The sequence below is a fragment of the Xenopus tropicalis genome, chromosome 5, assembly GCF_000004195.4.
Source record: "Xenopus tropicalis strain Nigerian chromosome 5, UCB_Xtro_10.0, whole genome shotgun sequence".
NCBI classification, from domain to species: Eukaryota; Metazoa; Chordata; class Amphibia; order Anura; family Pipidae; genus Xenopus; species Xenopus tropicalis.
This window is the reverse complement of record NC_030681.2, coordinates 73636427-73657616: the sequence shown is the minus strand read 5'-3', so window position 1 is coordinate 73657616 and position 21190 is coordinate 73636427. Positions and strand designations below refer to the sequence as shown.

At 38.2% G+C, this 21190-nt stretch overlaps 1 protein-coding gene across 4 annotated transcripts; it reads right to left on the bottom strand.

The window, feature by feature from the left end:
- Positions 1 to 536: 536 nt before the first annotated feature.
- Positions 537 to 20381, bottom strand: mcm9 (minichromosome maintenance 9 homologous recombination repair factor). 4 transcript variants are annotated; one of them, XM_012963575.3, is made up of 13 exons: positions 18537 to 18566; positions 15159 to 15491; positions 14213 to 14526; positions 13129 to 13210; positions 12778 to 12978; positions 11891 to 12016; positions 11587 to 11706; positions 9591 to 9765; positions 7146 to 7348; positions 6259 to 6462; positions 5892 to 5974; positions 5187 to 5332; positions 537 to 3193 (listed from the first exon to the last, which is right to left on the bottom strand). In XM_012963575.3, the coding sequence occupies exons 2-13, from the start codon at positions 15466 to 15468 to the stop codon at positions 1777 to 1779; spliced, it is 3381 nt and encodes a 1126-aa protein (XP_012819029.1). In that variant the 5' UTR covers positions 15469 to 15491; positions 18537 to 18566; the 3' UTR covers positions 537 to 1776. The 4 variants fall into 4 exon arrangements, with proteins under 4 accessions (XP_012819029.1, XP_004914626.1, XP_002932153.1 ...); XM_004914569.4 differs by lacking the exon at positions 18537 to 18566 and adding an exon at positions 20229 to 20381 and having other exon boundaries at positions 611 to 3193; XM_002932107.5 differs by lacking the exon at positions 18537 to 18566 and adding an exon at positions 19774 to 19948 and having other exon boundaries at positions 611 to 3193.
- Positions 20382 to 21190: the final 809 nt, after the last annotated feature.

Genomic DNA, 21190 nt, shown 5'->3' with positions numbered 1-21190 from the left:
GTATTGCTGTTCAAATTTAATTTTCAGAACTGGGTTAATAGACAAATGAGAAAATTCAGGCGAGCTCGTAAAATAACAAGATACGCAGATGTTGGGCTGAGATCAATAGGGGATCCTGCTTTGGCTGAAGTTTGTCTGAAACCTGTTCAACTAACAAGGAGCCATTTCCATACTGTCAGGAGAAACATATCAGTAATGGCAGGGAGGACTAATTGAATTTACATAAGTTATAAGCTGGTGGAAGTATATAATGTATGTTTACTAATACATGAAGCTTGGCTTGTAAAATGGGATAGCTGGAGGTAATGGCCCTGGGTGAAAAATATGATGTTACTGAGTGCTGAAGCATGGCTCAATGAGTCACACAAATTGGCAGTAAATATGGAAGGCTATATTGTTTTGGATGAACAGAGGAACAAGAAATGGAGGAGGGGTATGTTTGCAAATTGTTCTAATTTTTAAAAATAATTTCCTGTTTCTCTGAAATAATAAAACAGTACCAATTCAATCCTACTAGGTATTGGTGATCCAAATTAGAGAAAGATCCCTTTATTCAGAAAACACTAGATCCCAAGCATTTAGAATAACAGATCCTATACGTATAATAAACTGGCATTTACAATACATTTGATGTTTAATTGTAGTGTTAGGGAACTACACCAACAGAAGAGGAATGAAACATCAGATAGTACCCTTGTACAGCAAAACATACAACTGCATGCATAGTATATTATTTCTAAGTGAGCCTTATTTCTCTGGACATTTACTTATCAATATGAAGGGGCCCTATCAAGATGTTCCCTAATAAGCAAATACCAGCAAACACCACATCCACCGTAAACACTTATATAATATAAGTAATATATATATATATAAAAACCTATAACATATGAATAAAAAAATGATAGTATGCCTTAAAGTAAGCCAGGTAAACATTTGGTGGTGCAGCTGATATAGTTTAATGTCATATACAAAAAATATGCAGCAATTGGGCAATCTTGAAGTTAACAGTAATTAGAAACATTAATAAACAGATATTTTATAAAAATATATTATAAATATTTTTTAGCATCAAAGTCCAGTCCAGTATTAAAGTAGTAACCACATGCTGATTGTTGCTTCTAAGAATATTACATTGGCGTTAACTGCAAGTTGCAAAGGCGCAAGTATGGTTAATTTGCACTTGCATTCCTCAGGACTGAGTGTGGTGCTGTTCACCAGGCCAAGTAGTAACTTGGTAGTCAATATTACTTAACTCAGATCTGTTTTTTATGTCTGTGCTTTGTAATAATAAGCAACATTCAAGGTGAAATTTGTGCTCCAAATCAATTAATGAGAGGCTGGATCTGACTGCTGTGGAAATATATCTAACCAGAGGCCACCGCACACGATTAAGGCTCCAGAATGAATAATTTCAAGCATGTTAAATCTGTACTATGTTTTTTTTTTTTTTTCTAATGTACCTGTACGTTTTTGAAAATATAGTGAATAGAAACTGAAAGAGATTCTTATGTACACCAGACACAAAACCACATTTGAAAGAGAAAATTTCTGCCACAGAAAGGTAACAGTTCATGATACAAAAGAACAGAACTGATAAAGTGCTGAACCACATAACGTGGAATTCTTAAAAAAAAAAATTGCCAGAAAAACACTGTTATCTGCTGGTGTAGAATACTTCAACTAACTAAATATCCCTGTGATTATTATCCTAATGACCACCTAGTCACTTTTCATGTCAACATAGCAAAGGTAAATACTACACAAAATGCATATTTATGTTGCAGTTCTCTTATTTCTTTTTATTTCTACCTCCCAATCCACATCTAACTCATCATCATCTAAATCAGTAGAGAAAAGAAATTTACTTGACATTGTGGTTTTATCACTAGAAGGTTCTAGTTGAAAACACTTTCTTTTGCTGCTTGGAGCAGCAGCTCTTGATGAAATTAGGGTTTCCTTGCTGGCCTCCAATGCTTTATTTTCAGGAGGAGGTGAGAAAGAAAACCGTGCTAGTTTAGCAAGGGTACTAGAGGAGACTTTTCTGGAGTCAGACCCTTCATTCAGTTTTTTCTCATGCACACAAGCTGTTGCTGCGTTAGATATAGAATTACTCTGCTGTGCGAGTACAGTCTGTTTGGGGGGATTCTCTTGAGCAAGAGTATCTTGCTGCTTTAAGCCCTTAACAGAATTGCTCGCTTTATCCACATTGTTTAAAATCCTATCTAACTTGTTCAACCTATCTGATGGTGTGAGTTTCTGGTCTGGTTGATCCTTTTGGTTACTAGATGATCTGCTTGTTTCATGGTTCTGTGCAATAGAAGCTATGTCAGTCTTCCCTCCAGGTAAATGCACTAGTTTTGAATGTTGTTTAAATGAAAATCTGGCTAACTGAACTAGCCGTGCTTGTGTGTCTGGATCCAGCAGTTCTGCTTTTGTTTCCTTTTCCACCTGGGCAATAATCTTTTTCCTTTTCCAGGGTGCCCCAGGAGTACTATGCAGAGGACCACTGGAGCATACTGTATGTGAACCTGAATTCTCAGACTGAAGAGATGTCATGTTTGAACCAGTTTTCCCACAGAGAGAATTTTTATTTAAGTTCTGCCACTTTTTAGAAACATGCTCAGTCACTATGCGATTTGACAAATGTCTTTCAGTCCCCACAGGGCTGCTTCCACTCTTCTGCAAAACTTCAGATTTGTTCCCCACTAAATCCACAACTTCTTTGTCAGGATGGCAGCTACCTTCGGCTAATACAGGCAGGACTGCAGGTTGAAGTTTTTCAGCTGTGCAGCCTTCACCCAGTTTACTGATGGGAGACATCTGAACGGACTGAAGTGAATCAAACCAGCCAAGACTCTTATCGCTGCATCTTGTAAGGTGATTTTCAGACAGATGCCCACCAGCCAGGGATTGTGTATTATGTTTTGAAGAGGACTTGGACTGTGTTCTAATTGCTCTGTTTTGTTCAGCAGGTGTAATGGTACCCTTACTAATGGTATCATCACTTTTGGTCATATCTAATATGTCTGGAATAGTTTTGCGTGTTGCATCTGGTGAAGAAAATGTTTCATTAGTGCTGCAGGTTTCTTCCATGGCGCTGTCACTGTGCACTTTATGGCCAACGAGATTACAGGAAATGTTTGAAGCACTTTCCCCATGATCGGACTCAAGGGAATCTTCATTTTGCTGCCTGTTTTGGGAAGCAATAAAGGTAAACAGTAATAAGCAAATTATAAAACAAAGATTACTAAGAAGGCAAAGTTATTAAATGTCATGGAACACATCGAAAATAAGTAACAAATCTTAAAAAGCTATTTTAACATTAGAGGGTATAAGTCATTAAAGATGCATTGCAGCAGAAAAGAAAATTAGTTAAGCTGGCTATACACTCAAAGATTCACTCATTTGGCAATATCTGCTCAATGCGGCCATCTGGGTGGCTTTCCTATGGGTGCGTTAGTTTCCTTCCACTTCTTTGGCTCCTAATTAAATTGATTATAGTGCATATGCTTACTGAATGTGATTGGAGAATTTAATTCCAATGCCCAAGGTGGCAGGGGCTAATAGGTGTTATAATATAGCTATATAAAGCACTGCTTTATATAGATAGGTAATATTAAGGATAACAATATTGTGTCATTTATAAACATATTAGGAATGAACAGGATTTGGTTAGGGATTTTGCCATTTCCCAGGGCTTTATGGAAGTTTCAGATCTGGGCAAATCCAGAATTGTTTAGCTGAACTAAAGCCAAGCCATTAAAGGAGAAGGAAAGGCTAAGTCACTTGGGGGTGCCAAAATGTTAGGCACCCCCAAGTGACTTTAACTGGTTACCTTTTACCACACGAGCCCGGGGTACCTGCAGTGAGCGCTTCCGTCTTCCTTCTGTCATCAAAATCCCTGGGCCGGCGCATGCGCAGTAGACTGAAAAGCCAACTTTTTTGTTAAAGTTTGGCTTTTCACTCTACTGCGCATGCACAAGCGTGCAAAGAAGGTAGAAGGAGGCGCTCGCAGCTACCGCGGGCGGGTGCTGTTTTCTCCTAACAGGGGCACCAGCCCGGGGTAAAAGTTAACCGATTTAAGTCACTTAAAGTGACTTAGCCTTTCCTTCTCCTTTAAAGGTCACATAATATAGCAAATGAGGCTGTTTTTTTTTTGCGCTTAGAGTTACAGTAATTTTTTGTGTTTTTCTTTGTTTTATTCTTTTATAGAACATTTGCCCAAATCCAAAAACTATTAAATCCTAGTAATATATTATTATTTGTAAAAGTATCTTCATTTGCAAACTAAGTTGTAATGCAGGGGAAAACCTATAAGACAATAAGCAACTATGGTGCATGGCCAGCTTTAATTTTGGCTTGGCCCAAGGCAAGAAAGGACTCCTTGAAACCCCAAGTTTTATGTAGATTAAATTTATATCATGTCTATACATTAGGGAACAACATAGGTTGTTCAAGAACAGCTGAAGGCCCCCGGGTTCTTAATACCTAAAATTGCTGCTCTGGGGGGGCTCAACTACCTTCAGAGTCCAGGGCAATCATACTTGGTTACAAACCCCTAAAAGCAACTCTGACCTATAGAAATATATGACACGGAACAAATGCCCTACAAAAAACAGTACTGCACATAGTGGACAAAGCTTATTGATCCCCTGCAAAAGACACCCAAAACACAATAGCAGTGAGAATTGTACTAATAACTCCTTAACAGAGTGCAAGCCCTTAGAGATCCTGTTAGTATTTCTGAAGTAGGCATGGTGCCAGCTAAATGTATGTGCCCACTCCCTCCTGTACCAGAATCTAGTCATTAAACTGGAACTCAACATAAAATGCCTTGCCTGTTTCACCCTATCCTGCTGTTATCATTTCCATATCATGCAGATATGGAGAAAGTGTTATACGAATAAAGCAGACCTCTCACAGTCTGGAAATTGCACTATACAGAAATATATATAATTGGTGGTTATCCTGCTGTTTACAACATAAAATTGTGTTTAGCAATGGGGGGCACGTGCTATTGCATTAATATACTAAAATGGACTTCATTTTCTTATGCACCTTGACCTAGCAGAAATGGTTAGAAACTCTTACTATAAATTAATTATAGTTATAGTTAGCAGTACTACAGCTCCTAGCTATTAGGGAACAACAGCTGCACTATGTTTCAGAGTGGAAGGAAATACCTGTCTAGCCTTTGAAGCTCTTTGTCCAGCAATTTCTGAAGACCAAGTCTCTCCAATAGAAGCTCGCACTGCATCCGATACTGTTCCCTTGGATTTTCTGGAAAGGATGTGTGCAATGCATTGACTCCTCCAAGTAATGCACCTCCCTGGATTAACAAGAGTAATAAAAAAAAGAATCTGTCATGACCAAAATGAAATACATTTGGAAAAAATAAAAAACCTAATGAAAACAGCAGAATTCACTGAGAAAAAGCCCAGTGGGATTCGCTGACAGGTACTAATTATTTCTTCAGAAACCAGTTAGCAATCTTTTCAGACAAACCAAAAATGTATATGCTTACTATACTGGCTCCTATTGCATCTGACCAAGCATATAAAAGAAGCACTGAGGGGTACAGGTAGAGGGTTTGAAGGTCATATCTGTTTTACATACAGCAGTCCTATGATACAGGCAGATTTGAGATGGTTTCAGTTTACCTGTTCACTTTTAAAATGTGGTAACATGCTAAATCAGGGATATTTCCAATTCCAAGAGCAAACCATCATTTTTGCCCTGCTTTTAGCAACACTGGAACAGATACTATAAGATTTTTTTCACAAAGACTAGATTCACAGTGCCCACAGTTCTATAAAGGGATGAACCTGATACAGCAAGTCTTTTGAACCAAATTTTGTATACGAAACTAAGTGATCAAAACAACCCACCTGCATCGAGGACTCCATTATGGAGACCACTGTTATGGCATCTTCTGTCGTCACAACATCCCGATACATTAACCGAGCATGGGCTGAAAAAAGAGCAAAGTATCAGCTACTGATGCCTAACTGCTTTATTAAGACAATCACACTGATCAACTTCACAGAATGTAGGTAGCTTAAATCGTGTACAAACAAGCCCAGGGATAATTCAATCAAACGGCAAATGATTCAGCAACACAATAACAATATTGATGGTTATTTTTTAGGGAAAATATACACCTTCCTGAACATTGTAGAGTTAATCACAAACTTGTTTTTTCACTTGACTGCATTACCTAATTTATGTAAAACAGCAGATATTACAATGCCCTACCTTCTGCTAGGCGGATCAAGCTTTCCAGCAATCTGATAGTAGTACGTGCTGCATTCCTGCAGCTGCTTTGCCGCTGTAGCTGGTAATATCGTACCAGGATAACATTTGCATCTTGAGACATTTTGGGCTGAAGATTCTTAATAAGACAGAAATAGGTTTTCATCTTCTCCATGCTCCACAGTTTATCAGATTTACGAGGACAGCCTTAAAAGAACATATGCAACATGCTAAGAGATTTATTTACCTTTTCTACGAAAATAAAAGACTTAAAGGGCACCTATTACCATAAAAATAGTTGCCCCACCGGAGGATTTAAAAAAAAAAAAAAACCCCTACAGTGCAAGGCTGGTGGGAGCTACCGGTGTGGGCAGCCATGTTGCAGCACACAAATGCGCATAATAAGCGAGTGCTGCAACTTGCTTATTATGTGCATGTGTGTGGTGCATGACGTAGGCGGGTGAGTCACATCCATCTCGCCTATTAGCACGCACTTCCGGTGAGGAACCATTTTTATGGTGATAGGTGCCCTTTAAAAGGCATAACAGAATCTCTATAATGTAGTTTTGCTCAGTGTGTGCAAAACTAAGTTTCTTGAGGTACAACTTCTCCTAACAATGGCACAGTCCTGTGTGCATCTTTGGTTCCACACTTGGCATTGGAAGTCATTGCCCTATGGAGTGCACAGAAGCCCTGTAAATTATGCCTGCCATCAGAAGACATTAAGTACAGGGTTCTGGATGTACCTAGTGTCACAGGTAAATCTTTGCAATCCTGCATGAGCATAGTGGGTTGTAATGCTACTTTTGTGAAGTGCAACCATAGGATACACTTAATAATAGTTTCCAGCTGCCTTTGAAATAAGAAAATCATGATACATTAAACTGTACCTTTGCTCTCCAATATAAAAGAAGAAATAATGCGGTCCCAGTCTTCATTTTTGGTATCCAGCAAAACTAGAACCAAGTCAAATCTGCTGAGCAGAGGGCTTGCAAGGGCTACATTCACAGAGATGGATTCTTCTGGGTCATATTGACCTTTGGGATTTGTTGCTGCCAGAATGGTTGTTCTAGTGTTCAGCTTGCACACTAACCTAGAAAACAAGACAGTGGCTTGCTCTGCTGCAGAAACATTGAAGCAAGAAAATATTTATTCCAGCAGAAGGGACTGCATAAACACTCATGCATGTGTTTAGCCCATGATTATGCAAACTGCATGCAACTTCTTGAACTCACTTGCGTTTTCTGCAATTGATTTCCGAACTAAGATGCTCAGGGGTTCTTAAATCTGCCCCAAGTAGAAAATTCTGAAGACACACCAGATCTAGGCAGTAATCTTTGGAATTCCTTCCAACTTCCATAACACATTTAAAACTCCCTAAACATATGTTGCTACTGAACACTTTTGCAGACAAGGGTTATATGTGCACCAGTTGGGCGCAAATTAACCAAGTAATGATAATTACTTGGAGTAAACCTTGTATACAACACATTTATATATCAATGTCATGTTATCCACCCAGCTGTTGTGAGTTTTTAGAAGGATGCTTGGAGTCTTAGGTCTTACAGATCACAACAGCTGGATGACCGCAGGTTTGAGAACAATTTCCAAAGACTTAAAAAAAAAATGAAAAAAATATGATAATCTGTTATAATATCATTTATATGTATTTATGTGATATGCCAAAAGAACTTCAAAGATATTGTATGTACAGTTCCATAAACATCATATCAAGCCAATCATATACACATGGGTTTTTTTTTTGTAGACTAAGGGGCACATTTACTAATCCACGAACGTCCGAAAAGCGTTCAAATGCGTTTTTTCCGTAATGATCGGTATTTTTGCGATTTTTCCGTCGCTGTCGCAACTTTTCCGTGGCGTCACAACTTTTTTGCGAATTGTCTCAACTTTTTTGTTGCCGTCGTGAAAAAATCGGATTGGTTTTTCCGTTTACAATTGCTCAATATGAAAAAATCTCGCAAAATACGATAAAGTCGTGACAGCGACGAAAAAAATCTCGCAAAATACGAAAAAAATGCGACGGCGACGAAAAAGTCGCAAAATTTTCGTTTACAATCCGATTTTTTCCCATTCGGGATTCGGATTTGTGGATTAGTAAATGTGCATATAAGTATGGTGAAATTAGGTAGTGTATAGTTGGGAGTTTTTCATCTAAGGAAGTCAGAAATCTCCATAAAACTATACACTTCATATTGCAGTGTCCAAAGGACATGGGGTTTTCCAGATCAGTTGTATTTTCAGACATAAAATCCTATATCTTTCGGATGCATCTCTTTTTAATACTAAAATATATTTTTTAATTTTAGGTATTTAGAAGTCAATATCTTATTACAGCAGATTTTGAAAATTTAGGTTAATTTAGCTTAAGGGCAAATTACGTTTAAAATTCTTCTGGCATTAAAAGGGTTAAAAAGGCTAAGAATTAAACAAAACAATATTTTTATCTGGTATAAAATGGATATGTGATTGCTTTGCAGCATGTACTGAGGACTTTCAGTGCTTTTCACAACTCAACAGTTAATAAACACTCAACTTTCAAAAAAATGTTCACCTAGGGGCTGATTTACTAACCCACGAATCCGACCCGAATTGGAAAAGTTCCGACTTGAAAACGAACATTTTGCGACTTTTTCGTATGTTTTGCGATTTTTTCGGATTCTTTTTCGTTACCAATACGATTTTTGCGTAAAAACGCGAGTTTTGCAAAAAGTTGCGCATTTTTCGTAGCGTTAAAACTTACGCGAAAAGTTGCGCATTTTTCGTAGCGTTAAAACTTAAAAGGTGCAAAGTTTCGCGTAAGTTTTAACGCTACGAAAAAAGCGCAACTTTTTGCGCAAGTTTTAACGCTACGAAAAATCGCCAGATTTTACGCAACTTTCGTAATGGCTACGAAAAACTCGCGTTTTTACGCAAAAATCGTATTGGTAACGAAAAATTCGTACAGAATCCGAAAAAAACGCAAAACATACGAAAAAATCGCAAAATACCGATCATTACGAAAAAAACGCAATCGGACTCATTTCGACCCGTTCGTGGGTAAGTAAATCAGCCCCCTAGTGTACTGTGTATAAAAGAATGCATAGAGAAAAGGAAAATGTTATGTCTACTTGTTAAATACAAGGAAAGGAAAATGTCTGATAAGGTTAAATGACACCTATAATTAAAAAGCAATTTCCCCACTGGAGGTAGGGGAAAACAATATTTAAAAAAAAAAAAAACCCACACAAAAAAATTGATAGGAGCCCTTTAATTTGTATAAAACATACTAAGTCAATTTTTGCCCTTGAACAGGGACAGATTTCATGTTTTACCCAGCCTTTGCAACACTGATGGTTTGCTGTTCCATTGCCTCATGAATGCTGGTTCTGTCATGCTCCTTGATGCTATTAAATTCATCAATGCAGCACAAGCCTCCATCAGCTAATACCAAGGCCCCAGCCTCCAGATTCCACTCTCCAGAGTCCTTTACTGCAGTAACAGTCAAGCCTGTAAAATGCATTAAACATCACTAAAAAAGGCAATTATATACATACACAGCACAAAACTGCTTACATAGCACAGCAGAAGATACAGTACTTTTTGCAGCATTTTGTAAATCCAAACAAAAATGTTCCTCGCACCACCATTTTTTTGGAATCTGTATTTCATCTGGTTCTTCATCTAAGGGTCATTTATAAAGGCCCTGATCGCAAGTTCTAGAGCACTAAAGGGTTCATAATTGCACCCCTTAATGCTCCTAAGCACCTGCTCCCAAGGCATTGCATGTTGCAGCAGATTAAAAAGCTAGAGCAAAATGCAAAGCTCACAAGGCAGTTCTATTCTTGGCTGTAAGGATAGTTAGGAAAGGGGAATGCTTACATGTCTCCCCCAGCCTGCCCCTCATGAACACGCTAGCAGCACTGTATTCATGGGGCATGTTGTGGTCTTTTCACTTCATTTGCAGTGCAAAGACCAGTGCCCATGGTGCAAAGTGTGGACACGCATGCAAAAAAATGTTGGTTTGCACCTTATTTGTCTTCAAACATTATTCCTTATTTATCACTATAATTTTGTGGGGTACAATATTAAATATCTTAGCATAATCTAAGTACAGTAGATCCCATTCACCGCAACCACACTGTCTAGCACTGTCTGAAAACAGGATCCCTTTTTGAATAATGACACCACATTAACAATTTACTAATCTCTCTGTCATGTGTCAGACATTAAATGACCCTGCAAGATAAAGTTTTGTGGCACTTGGTGCAGTTTCTCCACTATTGTAATCATGTGTGGAGCAGAGTCTTAAGTAAGCAAATTAACTAATCTAGAGCAACATAGAGTGAGGTGGGCTCAGCCTCACCTCTATCCCTGCCCCACTAAGGAAAAGTAAATCAGATAACATACCTTTCTCCCTGCATTCAGATGAATTTTGTTTCCCGATTTCAAGCAGCTGAACAGCAGTTCTATTAGTTACTTCCTTGTCTAGCGTGAAGCTCCACTGCCTTTTGCTTTTTGAGCACTCCTTTCTCTGACTATGAAGGCCTCAAAGAGGTGTTTACTGGTTAAGCTCACTGCCTCTGCTCCAATTAAAAGCAATACGGCATGCACAGTAAGCATCTCTTTAAGGTCATTATAGTCGCAGAGAATGAGGGCTTAGAAAGCAAAAGAGGCAGAGATTCACACTGAAAGTGACGAAGAGAGCTGTAGTTGAACTGGCTGTAATAGAGAAACAAAATAAATCTGATTGCAGGGAGAAAGGCATGTTATCCTGGGGGCTGTTTATTTAATTACTCTTTAAACATATATATATGTGTATATTATATATATATATATATATAAATATGTGTATATTATATATATATATATATATATATATATATATATATATATATATATATATATATGTGTGTATATTATATATATATATATATATATATGTGTATATTATATATATATATATATATGTGTATATATATATATATATATATATATATATATATAAATCAAGGTATATGGTATATAAATTGTGGATTTTTGTAAGCTTAGTCAATGTCAAGTATAAAGCTTTGCTATTACAAAAAAAAAATTAAAAAAATTAAAATGTTATAATACTAATACAGTATATGATACTATAGGAAACTACTGTAATTTTGAGCTTTTGTCAAAACAGGATCTGGAAAACAAATACCAAACAGTCAATGATGTGTTGTGATCCAGATGAGGAGGTCTGGATTAATCTAGCGTTGTGACAGCTAAAATGATCCATAAAGTTTCTCTTATACAATTACCAAGAATATACAGCCATTGCATATACAGTCGTTATACCTGCACTAGTTGATCCAATGCCTGCAGTAAGGACAGATCTTGGAGTAATTTTGACAGCATACTTTAAAAATTGGGATTTCCCTGTGCCAGGGTCTCCAACCAGCAGAAGATGTGACTCACCTGTATGAAAAAAGAACAAAAAACATAAGAAAAGACATAATCAGCCCAATGAAAAAGAGAAAACAGTGCCACAGAAATGGTCATTTGTGGGCTAATATGAATAACACTGGACTGTATACATAGAATCTAGTGAATTTACACACATTACACACAGGCTGATTTAGAAAAGAACAGTATCACTAACCTCTCACTCTTGTTCCAGCAGAATCTATCCTCTGAACTCCACCAGCCAGCACCATTGCAACTGCCAGCTTTACTACAAACATACCAAATACCTGGGGACAGAGACTGGCCAGAATTTCATTCCTACCTGTAGCATACAATTTTTAAGCAAAATTAAACACATAATTTGACAGGGTTTATATGTTTTTGTTTGTTTGTTTTTAAAGGAACAATGTACTGCCAAGTTATTCATTTAGAACAGACACTTTTTTATGCTTTACATGCAAATTAAAACAGCAGTATCCCCTTGCACGAGATGGTGGTTTGCTAACTTCCCCCCTGATTTTAATCATATTGAAATATTTGTTTTAAAGGTTTTATTTTGCAGTTTACATACCACAAAAGTTAAAATAAAATAGGTATAACAGAATAAAACCAGAAATTGTTTGTGACATACAGTACAGAAATAGAAGGTATGTAACCAATGTAGGATTACACAAGAGATAAGTCAATGATTATTACTCAGGAGTTCAGTGGCATGAATTTCTAACCAAGGGGACCAAACCCATTCAAATTTAGCTGGCCATACTTCTAAAGTGCCGACATTAGAGAATGCAAAGTTATCCTCCATATATAGAATTACTTCCTTCCAGTTGGCCTGCAGTGGTGGACGTTATCCATGCCAGATGTAGAAAGGAGACATGTAGATCTAGGGCAATGGTTTGTAGTCTCACAGGGGTAACATAAATTTGGTGGATGAACTTAAATTGAATCATTCTATCTTGGATAGGTATTAAATCTTTATGTAGATTTGTGGGCACCCTTCCCTTAAAACTTAAGACATTTCACAGTTTCAAAGTTTAATACAAAATTGCTACACGGCAAATATGTTTTGAATAGTCAAGTTACCTTCTAAAGGACTGTTCCTATACTTCTCCCAGAAACCTTCATATTCCTTGCGTACTTCTTCATTTATGACCACACCACAAGGCTGCTCATTATTGACTGCAATGTAATTGGCCTTTAAAACAATCTCCAGGTCACAGCGCGTATCTATATAAAGGGGTTTCCATCGTTGCATCACCACCCCATAGACTGTTACATCATCTCCTGTGGAAGGAAAGAGCTTAAAACATCCCATTACTGAACACATTTACAATATGCTAGACAGATAAATAATAATTAGGTTATGCTTTCTCAAGTCTGGTACAGCCCATGCAGCTCTCAGCACTAAACAATGCAATTAAAAAAAAACCTCACCAGATTTGCAGCTGTCAACCAGGTCATCTTCCAAAACCACAATCATTGATCGAGGGATACTGCCAACAGAAAGCCTTTGAACCTAATTACAAAGCAATACACTGTTAATTTAATTCAATTCACTCAAATATTTAGATATTAGTATTGCCATGGGCTCAGTCAATAATTGATATTCCATTCTTCTAATTTTGGCTTAGCTAATTGTAAGGCAAAGCCACACTTAGTGGATTATCTGCTTTTTCTACAAACTGCAGGATGAAAAAAGCATATCCACTCCCAACCTGTAGCTCCACAGACAGAGGATTTCAGCCCAAAAATGTATGCTTTTACACTTTTTTTGGGCTAAATCCTCTGGTTTTAGCTGCACACAGGCAGACCCAGTGCCTGTCTGTGAAGCTACAGTGAGATGTGGATGGGAGCAGAGTTGTTTTTCTCAGCTTGCGTACAAAAAGCAGGATGAGAAAAGGGGACATCTATTAAGTGTGCCTTTGCACTAATGATCTTTTGTCTGCTTACCCCTTGCTTACACAAACATATACTCAGGGGGAAAAAACACCTACAATAGGGGCCCATGCCCTGGTGTCATATAATTAAAACTTCTCAAACGATGCACGAGATTAATGCAAGCATTTGATCATACTCTGCTGTATTGGGAAAAAGGCAGCTATTTGGCCATTCACTAAAACAAAACAAAAGAAAAAAACATTTCCTTCCTAATGTCTACAGACACAACAGCTGCTTGACAGCAATGTAAACAGAGTGGGGGACAATCAATCCACTACTACCTGTTGTCAGGCTTTTCTGACTCTTGTCCCTGTTAAAACATTCTGAACCATCTAACAGGAATAGGAAGTCATAAACACCAAGACAGTCTTGCATGGAGTATGAACCCTTTAAGAAAAAATATGCATGGAACATATTCTTGGTCATCTGTGTTGACTTTAGACAAAATGTGTTTTTCATTTTTAGCTCTACAGGAGTTGTGAAGAAAATGTTGTAATCTTAAACACTACCTACAATCAAAAAGCAATGGAATTACTGTATGCACTTAATATATTAATTCACATGTATAGTGAATCATTACCTGTTCCTGAATCTTAATCTCTTGATAGTCCCTGCAGCTGGCTGGAGTGGATGAATCTGATAGACAGGTGAATTTGCTGGAGTTGCAGCCTTCCTCATTTGAGCAAGTGATGGGTGGTTTGAACGTGTAATACTGCTCAAAGTCTGCTTTCACAGTAACCACATGTTTACACTTATTGCACATGAAGTCTTGCTCATACTCAAGCACTTTAACCAAGCTAGTGCGAATCACTGTACCAGTTACAGAAAGGAAATGCCCCACATCTCTGGTTCGTGGTATGTGCTCTCTAGTTAACTCTGGGCACACTGGTAGACCTAGAATATGAAAATGTAAACAATAACTGGTAACAAAGAATAAATATTGGAGTAACAGTTCAAACACTATGCAGTACCATGATTTGTACATATTTTATATATGTATCCGGGTGCAAGAAGTATCTGAGGAACACCTTAGTATAATTATACTACCATGTTTAAAAAGATCAAGGAATATAGGACTGATTGCATTTACAGACCCTTCCATGCCACACTAATAAAACCAGAACTGTATAAATTGTCACTGCCCATGGATGTTAAATAAAAAAAGAAAATGCTTAGCCAATATACAGTGCATTGCAAAAGTATACAGACATTGACCAATGTTTTAATTTTTCTAAATAACAACTCCGACAATTACATTTGTTCTCTAATATTTTACTGTACTGTATGCGTTGCAAAAAGTTCACAAGCCTTAAATTGGTTAATATAGGACTCTATTGCTAATGTACAAACACAACAACAACAACTGAAGGTTAACCTTGTTACTTGCAGCTGTAGGTATTTGCTTTCTTTACTAGTATTTTATAAATCTGTTATCTTTATCAATCATAGGTCAATCACATGATGAATATATCAAAAAGTTAGAGGGGTAATATTGTCATATGTGAATAAAAGGTAATCTGGCATACCGGTTATCCTTGCATGAAAATTCTGCTTCATAACAAGCGTTTGTTTTTCTGAACAGGACTGAAGAAAGCTCATGGCAGCTCGGCGCAAAGCATTATCAAAGATGGGCAGCACTTCATTTGGAAAGGCATTAAAGTACTCTCCAATCTCCATGTTTGCTTCAAACAGTGTCATAGCATTAACAACCAGTGAGTAGTGGGCATCCTCATATTTCTCAGTCAGTATCTGGGCAATCTCTTTTTGGTGGTGTTCCAATACAAAGGATTCAAAGACTTGGCCCACCAGAGCTACTTGTTCTGGACTGAGATACATAATTCAGTCTCTAGTGACCAAAACTGCAAAGAGAAGGTAAGTTAGGAATGTCCTTATGTTTTTTTGTTTGAAATCATTGCTTGGTTCTTCCCAACAGTAAATATTTTCCAGATTGTGGATGAAGTCAAAACTTGGGCACATTGGGATGCTTGGGAATTCTTGGGACATAGAGATCTTTCTGTAAATTGAATCACCAGACCTCAAGTATATAAAATCCTAAATGTAAAATCAATAGATAGTTTTGCCACCAATATAAATTAATGCAGCTTAGTTCCCATCAAGTACAAGGTAAATAAATAAAAGAAAGCATAATTCTGAGCAACTTTGCAATATACATGAATTACAAATTTGTAATGGTTCTCAAGTTCTTTGTATATATTATTGCTATTAAGAGCAGTGTTTGTTGTTTTCTATTCTCTGCTCTGGTGGCTCTAACTTTGGAAAGAATGTAACAAAAGCCATCTGATTGTCAGACCTATCTTGCTGGAGGAGACTGGGTTTTGCAACATATTTAAAAAGTCATAACCAAGAGTTAAGCAAATGTGGCTTTCAATAGCAAATACATTTACAAGTAACTTTTAAAGCACTAAAAAATATTTGCAAATCCATATTGGAAAGTTTCTTAGAACTAGGTTTTATTTTATTAGGCAAAAAAATATTTCTGGTGTTGGCATGTCCTTTATCACAAAGTTACAAATAATTTTTTTAAATGTTATGTTTTTACTTAATATGGACTCGATGGGAGATGACAATCCTGTTATTAGAAGCTTTCTGGATAACGCATTCCATACCTGTATAAGGCCTGTGTGAAAGCAATCCACATATAAAGCACACCAAAACAGATAACACAAAACAACTGTTAGGGTTTCCTAGAAAATTATTAAATTAATGTATAAAATAAGTATTTTATAAAAGACCCTTTTCAGGGACTATGTTTAACAATGCTTTTTGAAAACAAGTTCACTTGTAGACAGCCCAACAGAATCTCATATTTAAAATGTCTATATTCAAACAAAGGAGCTGTGAAAAGGGCCTATGAGTTCTAAAATGCTACCTTCTGCTGTTTAGGTTAAACCTCTTTCTTTGCTGGGCAGCACTGTATCCATGAAATGTGGGGGAGGCAAGTAGACATTCCACTTCCTGTCTCGTAAATTAGCTTGCCACAAGAGGCTGATTCCTGGCCTGTGAAGATAGGTGCCCTTTAAGGGCAACATTTCAGGGCCAAGCATGGTCTTTTTTCAAGCTTGAAAAAACGCTGTGCTTGGGACTGAAATGTTGCAGTTTATCATAGATCGTAACCATTTTTAGCTATAAAGGCTTTTTATATTTACAGAAGAATGGTACAGTTTTGACCGTAATACTGTAATCCAGCTGACAAGCAGGCAACAAGTAACGAGCTAAATGGACACAATCAAACAAACAGCAGCAATGCAGAACTAAAACGCTATATAACTGATATAAAAAAAAGCAATTAAATCAGTAAAAAAAAATACGGGCTATAATTTGCTCTCATGATAGTCACACAAACTCAAAATGAAAATACATGTGTGTAAAAGTTGTGAATGAGTGTTTGGATATCTCATCTGCCTGGTGCAGGCAGGCATAGAACCCCACCCCAAGCCCAGTAAGCCTATCAGTGTCCCCAGGATATCAGAGTCTGCAGTGCCACAGTACCCCCCATGGGCATCCACAGAAGGGGGCAAGAGGGGGCACTTCCCCCCCCCCCTGGAAAAGTAGCAAAAAAAACAAAACAAAAAAAACAAAAACCTTACTCTGTTTCTGCACTGTCCCCTCAAGCCCGTTTTGCTGTGCTCCGATTGGATCTTTCTTCTTGTGGATTCTCCAATCAGAGCACAGCTTCCTTGACAGACAGTAAAATTGACCAATCAGAGCACAGATGCACACAGGGATCGGGAGATTTTGCAAACTGGAAACAGAAATGAAGACTGAAAAGAAGAATCTGCAGCTGTAACTTTACCTAAGAACCAACTCTCAACTTTTGCTGCAGTTTTCATCCCACAGGTACTATACAGTTCTAAAGAATCACTAGCTGACATTAAATTGTTTTTTGCCTGACCTGACATCTATAATAATTTATAATCTATCCCCTACCCTAACACATGGAGGGTAAGTTAACTCTTTCCCTCTGAAAAAGCTCATTGTGTGTTTATATATTTGTTGTTGTTTTTTGCACTTACTATTTTTTATTTTTGTCATTGTTTTGTTCATTTATAGTAAGTTACAGTGGGACCAATGTTGTGTATCAGTGCCAGTGTTATAGTGCCAGGGCCTGAATATCTGCCATCAGTACCCACTGTGTTTCACTGTATATAATGTGCTGGTTTTGTAAATAAGGACTGCGTCTCACTGTATATAATGGGGAGTCAGTATCCACTGCCTTTCTTGCTATAAAACTAACATAAACACATCTAAAGGGGTGGTTCACTTTTAAGTTAACCTTTAGTATGTTATAAAATGGCCTATTCCTAGCAACTTTGCAATTGGTCTTCCTAATTAATTTTTTTGAATAATTTGCCTTTCTCGTCTGCCTCTATACAGATTTCAAATGGGGGGCAAAAAATATTGCTCTGTGAGGCTACAATTTTATTATAATTTTGTATTACTTATTTTTCCAAGTAGGCCCCTTAACTATTCATATTCCCATCTCTTGTTTAAACCACTACCTGGTTGCTAGGGTAAATAAGACCCTAGCAACAAGATAGCTGCTGAAATACCAAATGGAGAGCTGCTGAACAAAAAGCTAAATAACTGAAAAACCATTAAAAATAAAAGTGAATTCGAATGCGAACTACCCCTTTAAGCTAACTGATCACAAACACAAATGTTTGCAGATCCCCTAACAGAAGTGCGCGTATGAATACTTTTACATACTAAACATTTTAGGGTAAAAAAAAAAAAGCACCCCCACCCGCACTTTTGTACAGTATCCCTGGGAGTCAGTGGGAACGGCAAGAGGTAGTTGGGAGGTTAACTTTTTACGCCAGCAGCGAATCCACTAAGTGTCACATTAGCTGTAGGTCAGTCTGTGTATGGCAATCCACACTCACCAGCACACCCTGGCCTTTCCACTCTGTTCCACCTGGTGCACAGTACTTTTAGAGATGTCGGCACTCTCCACCACGATCCAAAATAGCACAAAATACCGGCACAACAGGGTTTGTTTTAGCGGGATAAACCCTGCTGATTTTAATAGTAGCAAACCATGTAACGTTTCGGGGCACGCCGACGAAGGGGCGTGCCCTGAAACGTTACATGGTTTGCTACTATTAAAATCAGCAGGGTTTATCCCGCTAAAACAAAGCCTGTTGTGCCGGTATTTTGTGCTATTTTCAGTCTGTGTATGGGCCATCTTTAGCCTCCCCTAGTATCATCCTGCAAAAAAAAAAAAAAAAAAAATTTTATATATATATATTTATATATATATATATATATATATATATATATATATATATATATTTGTCTGTTGAGGATGATGCTAGCTTACTTGCCCCCCCTTGGAAAATTTTCTGCGGACGCCCATGGTACCCCCCACCCAAGTCACTGCACATTAAACCTCAGCTTTCCACCAGTAGGACATGATGCAGTATTCCCTCATTCTATCATGTTATAGCACAGTTACCCACCCTACAATTTATAGCAGAGTGACAGCACGGCACAGCAACCCCAAGTGTCAGTACCTCCTCCATTATTATGGCACAGTAAAGTCCCAGAGACACAATAACCGACCAACTATTGCACCTTTTCACAATAAGTAGCTCAGTGACCCCCAAGTTTCATAGCTCTGTAACCCCAACATTTGCAGTGTCCATGCAAAATCACCACCCCATTATGTCTTAGTAAAGTAACTCCCCTCAGAATGTAATTGGATAAGGACACCCAAACATAGACACCCCCCCACCACAAAATGTCACACTGCCTGTCACCTTCAAAGCCATACAGAGACATCACCCTCCTCCCTGTTATAGCACAGTAACTTCTCTGCTGGCACAGTGTCCCTGTCCTCTCTCAGCAAACCACAGAACAGTAACCCTAGTAACATATCTACATTATGGTGCAGTTCAAATGATCCCACATGGTGTCAGAATACACAATATAATAAACACTAAGGGACATATTTATAAGTAAGGTGATGTTATCTATAGAAACCTATTAACAATTGGATTTGAACATTCACCTACATGTTAGAAAGCAAAAGCAAAGATCTGACTGGTTAACATCACTGTTGATGTTGGCTTATAGACTATAATAAATATGTCCCAAAATGTGCAGCAACAGTTCGCATACCTTGAAATCGGACAGGATTTCATACATCTCCCGCCCGTTTCACGTAGAGTAAATGGCTAAAATAGATTTGGCTTCCCACGCTGTCAATTAACATAACTCTAGATTATTGGCTTACATACATATACCCGCCCCTTGCGGGTACGGATTGGCTGGCAAGCGACGGACTATAGAAGGCTCTTCAGTAATAGAAGGGCTCCGAGGGGCATGACTGGAGCAGGATTGAGTACCAAAGGCTGAAGACGGCTAATGGGGTATCGGGGGGTGCTTAGCAGGGACGGAATAGATAAGGGTTAAACTCTTATATAGAGGGCTGTAGATAGGAGCCGTAGGTTGCCCTAATAAGAACATTGTAAGTACGTGGCAGCGGTGTAAAGCCAAACACAAAACGGAACTGTTTTATACAAGCTTATGCTTGTATCGTTACGGTTCCTTGGGCAGCAGAAGAATATACTTACCTCACAGCTTTGCATGGGTTGGACCTGGTGGAACCCACTTTCCAGAACCTGAAGAGGGCGCCGGAGATGCACAAACGCTCCCCCTGTAGCCCCTAACTGCCCGGCGCCTGCTTCGAAATCCCCGGCTTCCTTTGCGCCGCCTACATATGACGTATGCAGTGAGTATGGGCGGTGTACTAGGCTGCTTGCTTATCGCTTCCAAGGTTAGTTGTACGTGAGGGTCATGTTATATCCCGGGTATTGGGCTGCAATTATTAACCCCTTGGGTTAGATTTATATCGCTGCCTCCCAACTGCTTTTCGCGAGACAGTCCCGATTTATTCAGCAGATCCAAGATTATTGTTTGAATCTCCCGCGTTGTCCCTGTTCTTCGTACATTGGGCTCTTTGATGCATGACCTCATACTCACTTCTTGCGAGAATGACACGCAACCAATATTCAGCATTGCTCTGTTCTCTTATAACTGTCTTATAATCGGCCTTGGCTCTTCCCTGTGGATTCCTCCACACCTCTTTCTTCTCCACCCAAGGTTATTGCATAGGTGGAGGAGGGTGGGACATGGGAGCCTTTAAATGGTGTGTAAATCAGCCTGCATCCACAGTTGTTGAGTATGTATGTATTGGTATCTACTATGCACTTACAACATAAGGGCACTTTTACCCATATGTAATAATAGTCACTAAGTTTGCCCAGTAGCAGTAACCCAACAAGCAATAACCTGTTTGCTTTTGAACAGGTGATCAGTAAATTCTACCTGCTGATTGGTTGCTATGAGTTACTACTCCTGGGCAAACTTAGTGCCTTTTATAACATTGCTATTGGTGCTTCTGATGTTTCCAATTCAACCATAGAAAAAAGGTGTGGCTTTGTAAAATAGGTTTGTTTGTGGGGTGTGGTAACAAATTTAGCCTTGCTGCTTGCAGTAGATCCTTTTTCTTTTCTGTTCCACATATTGTTGCTGG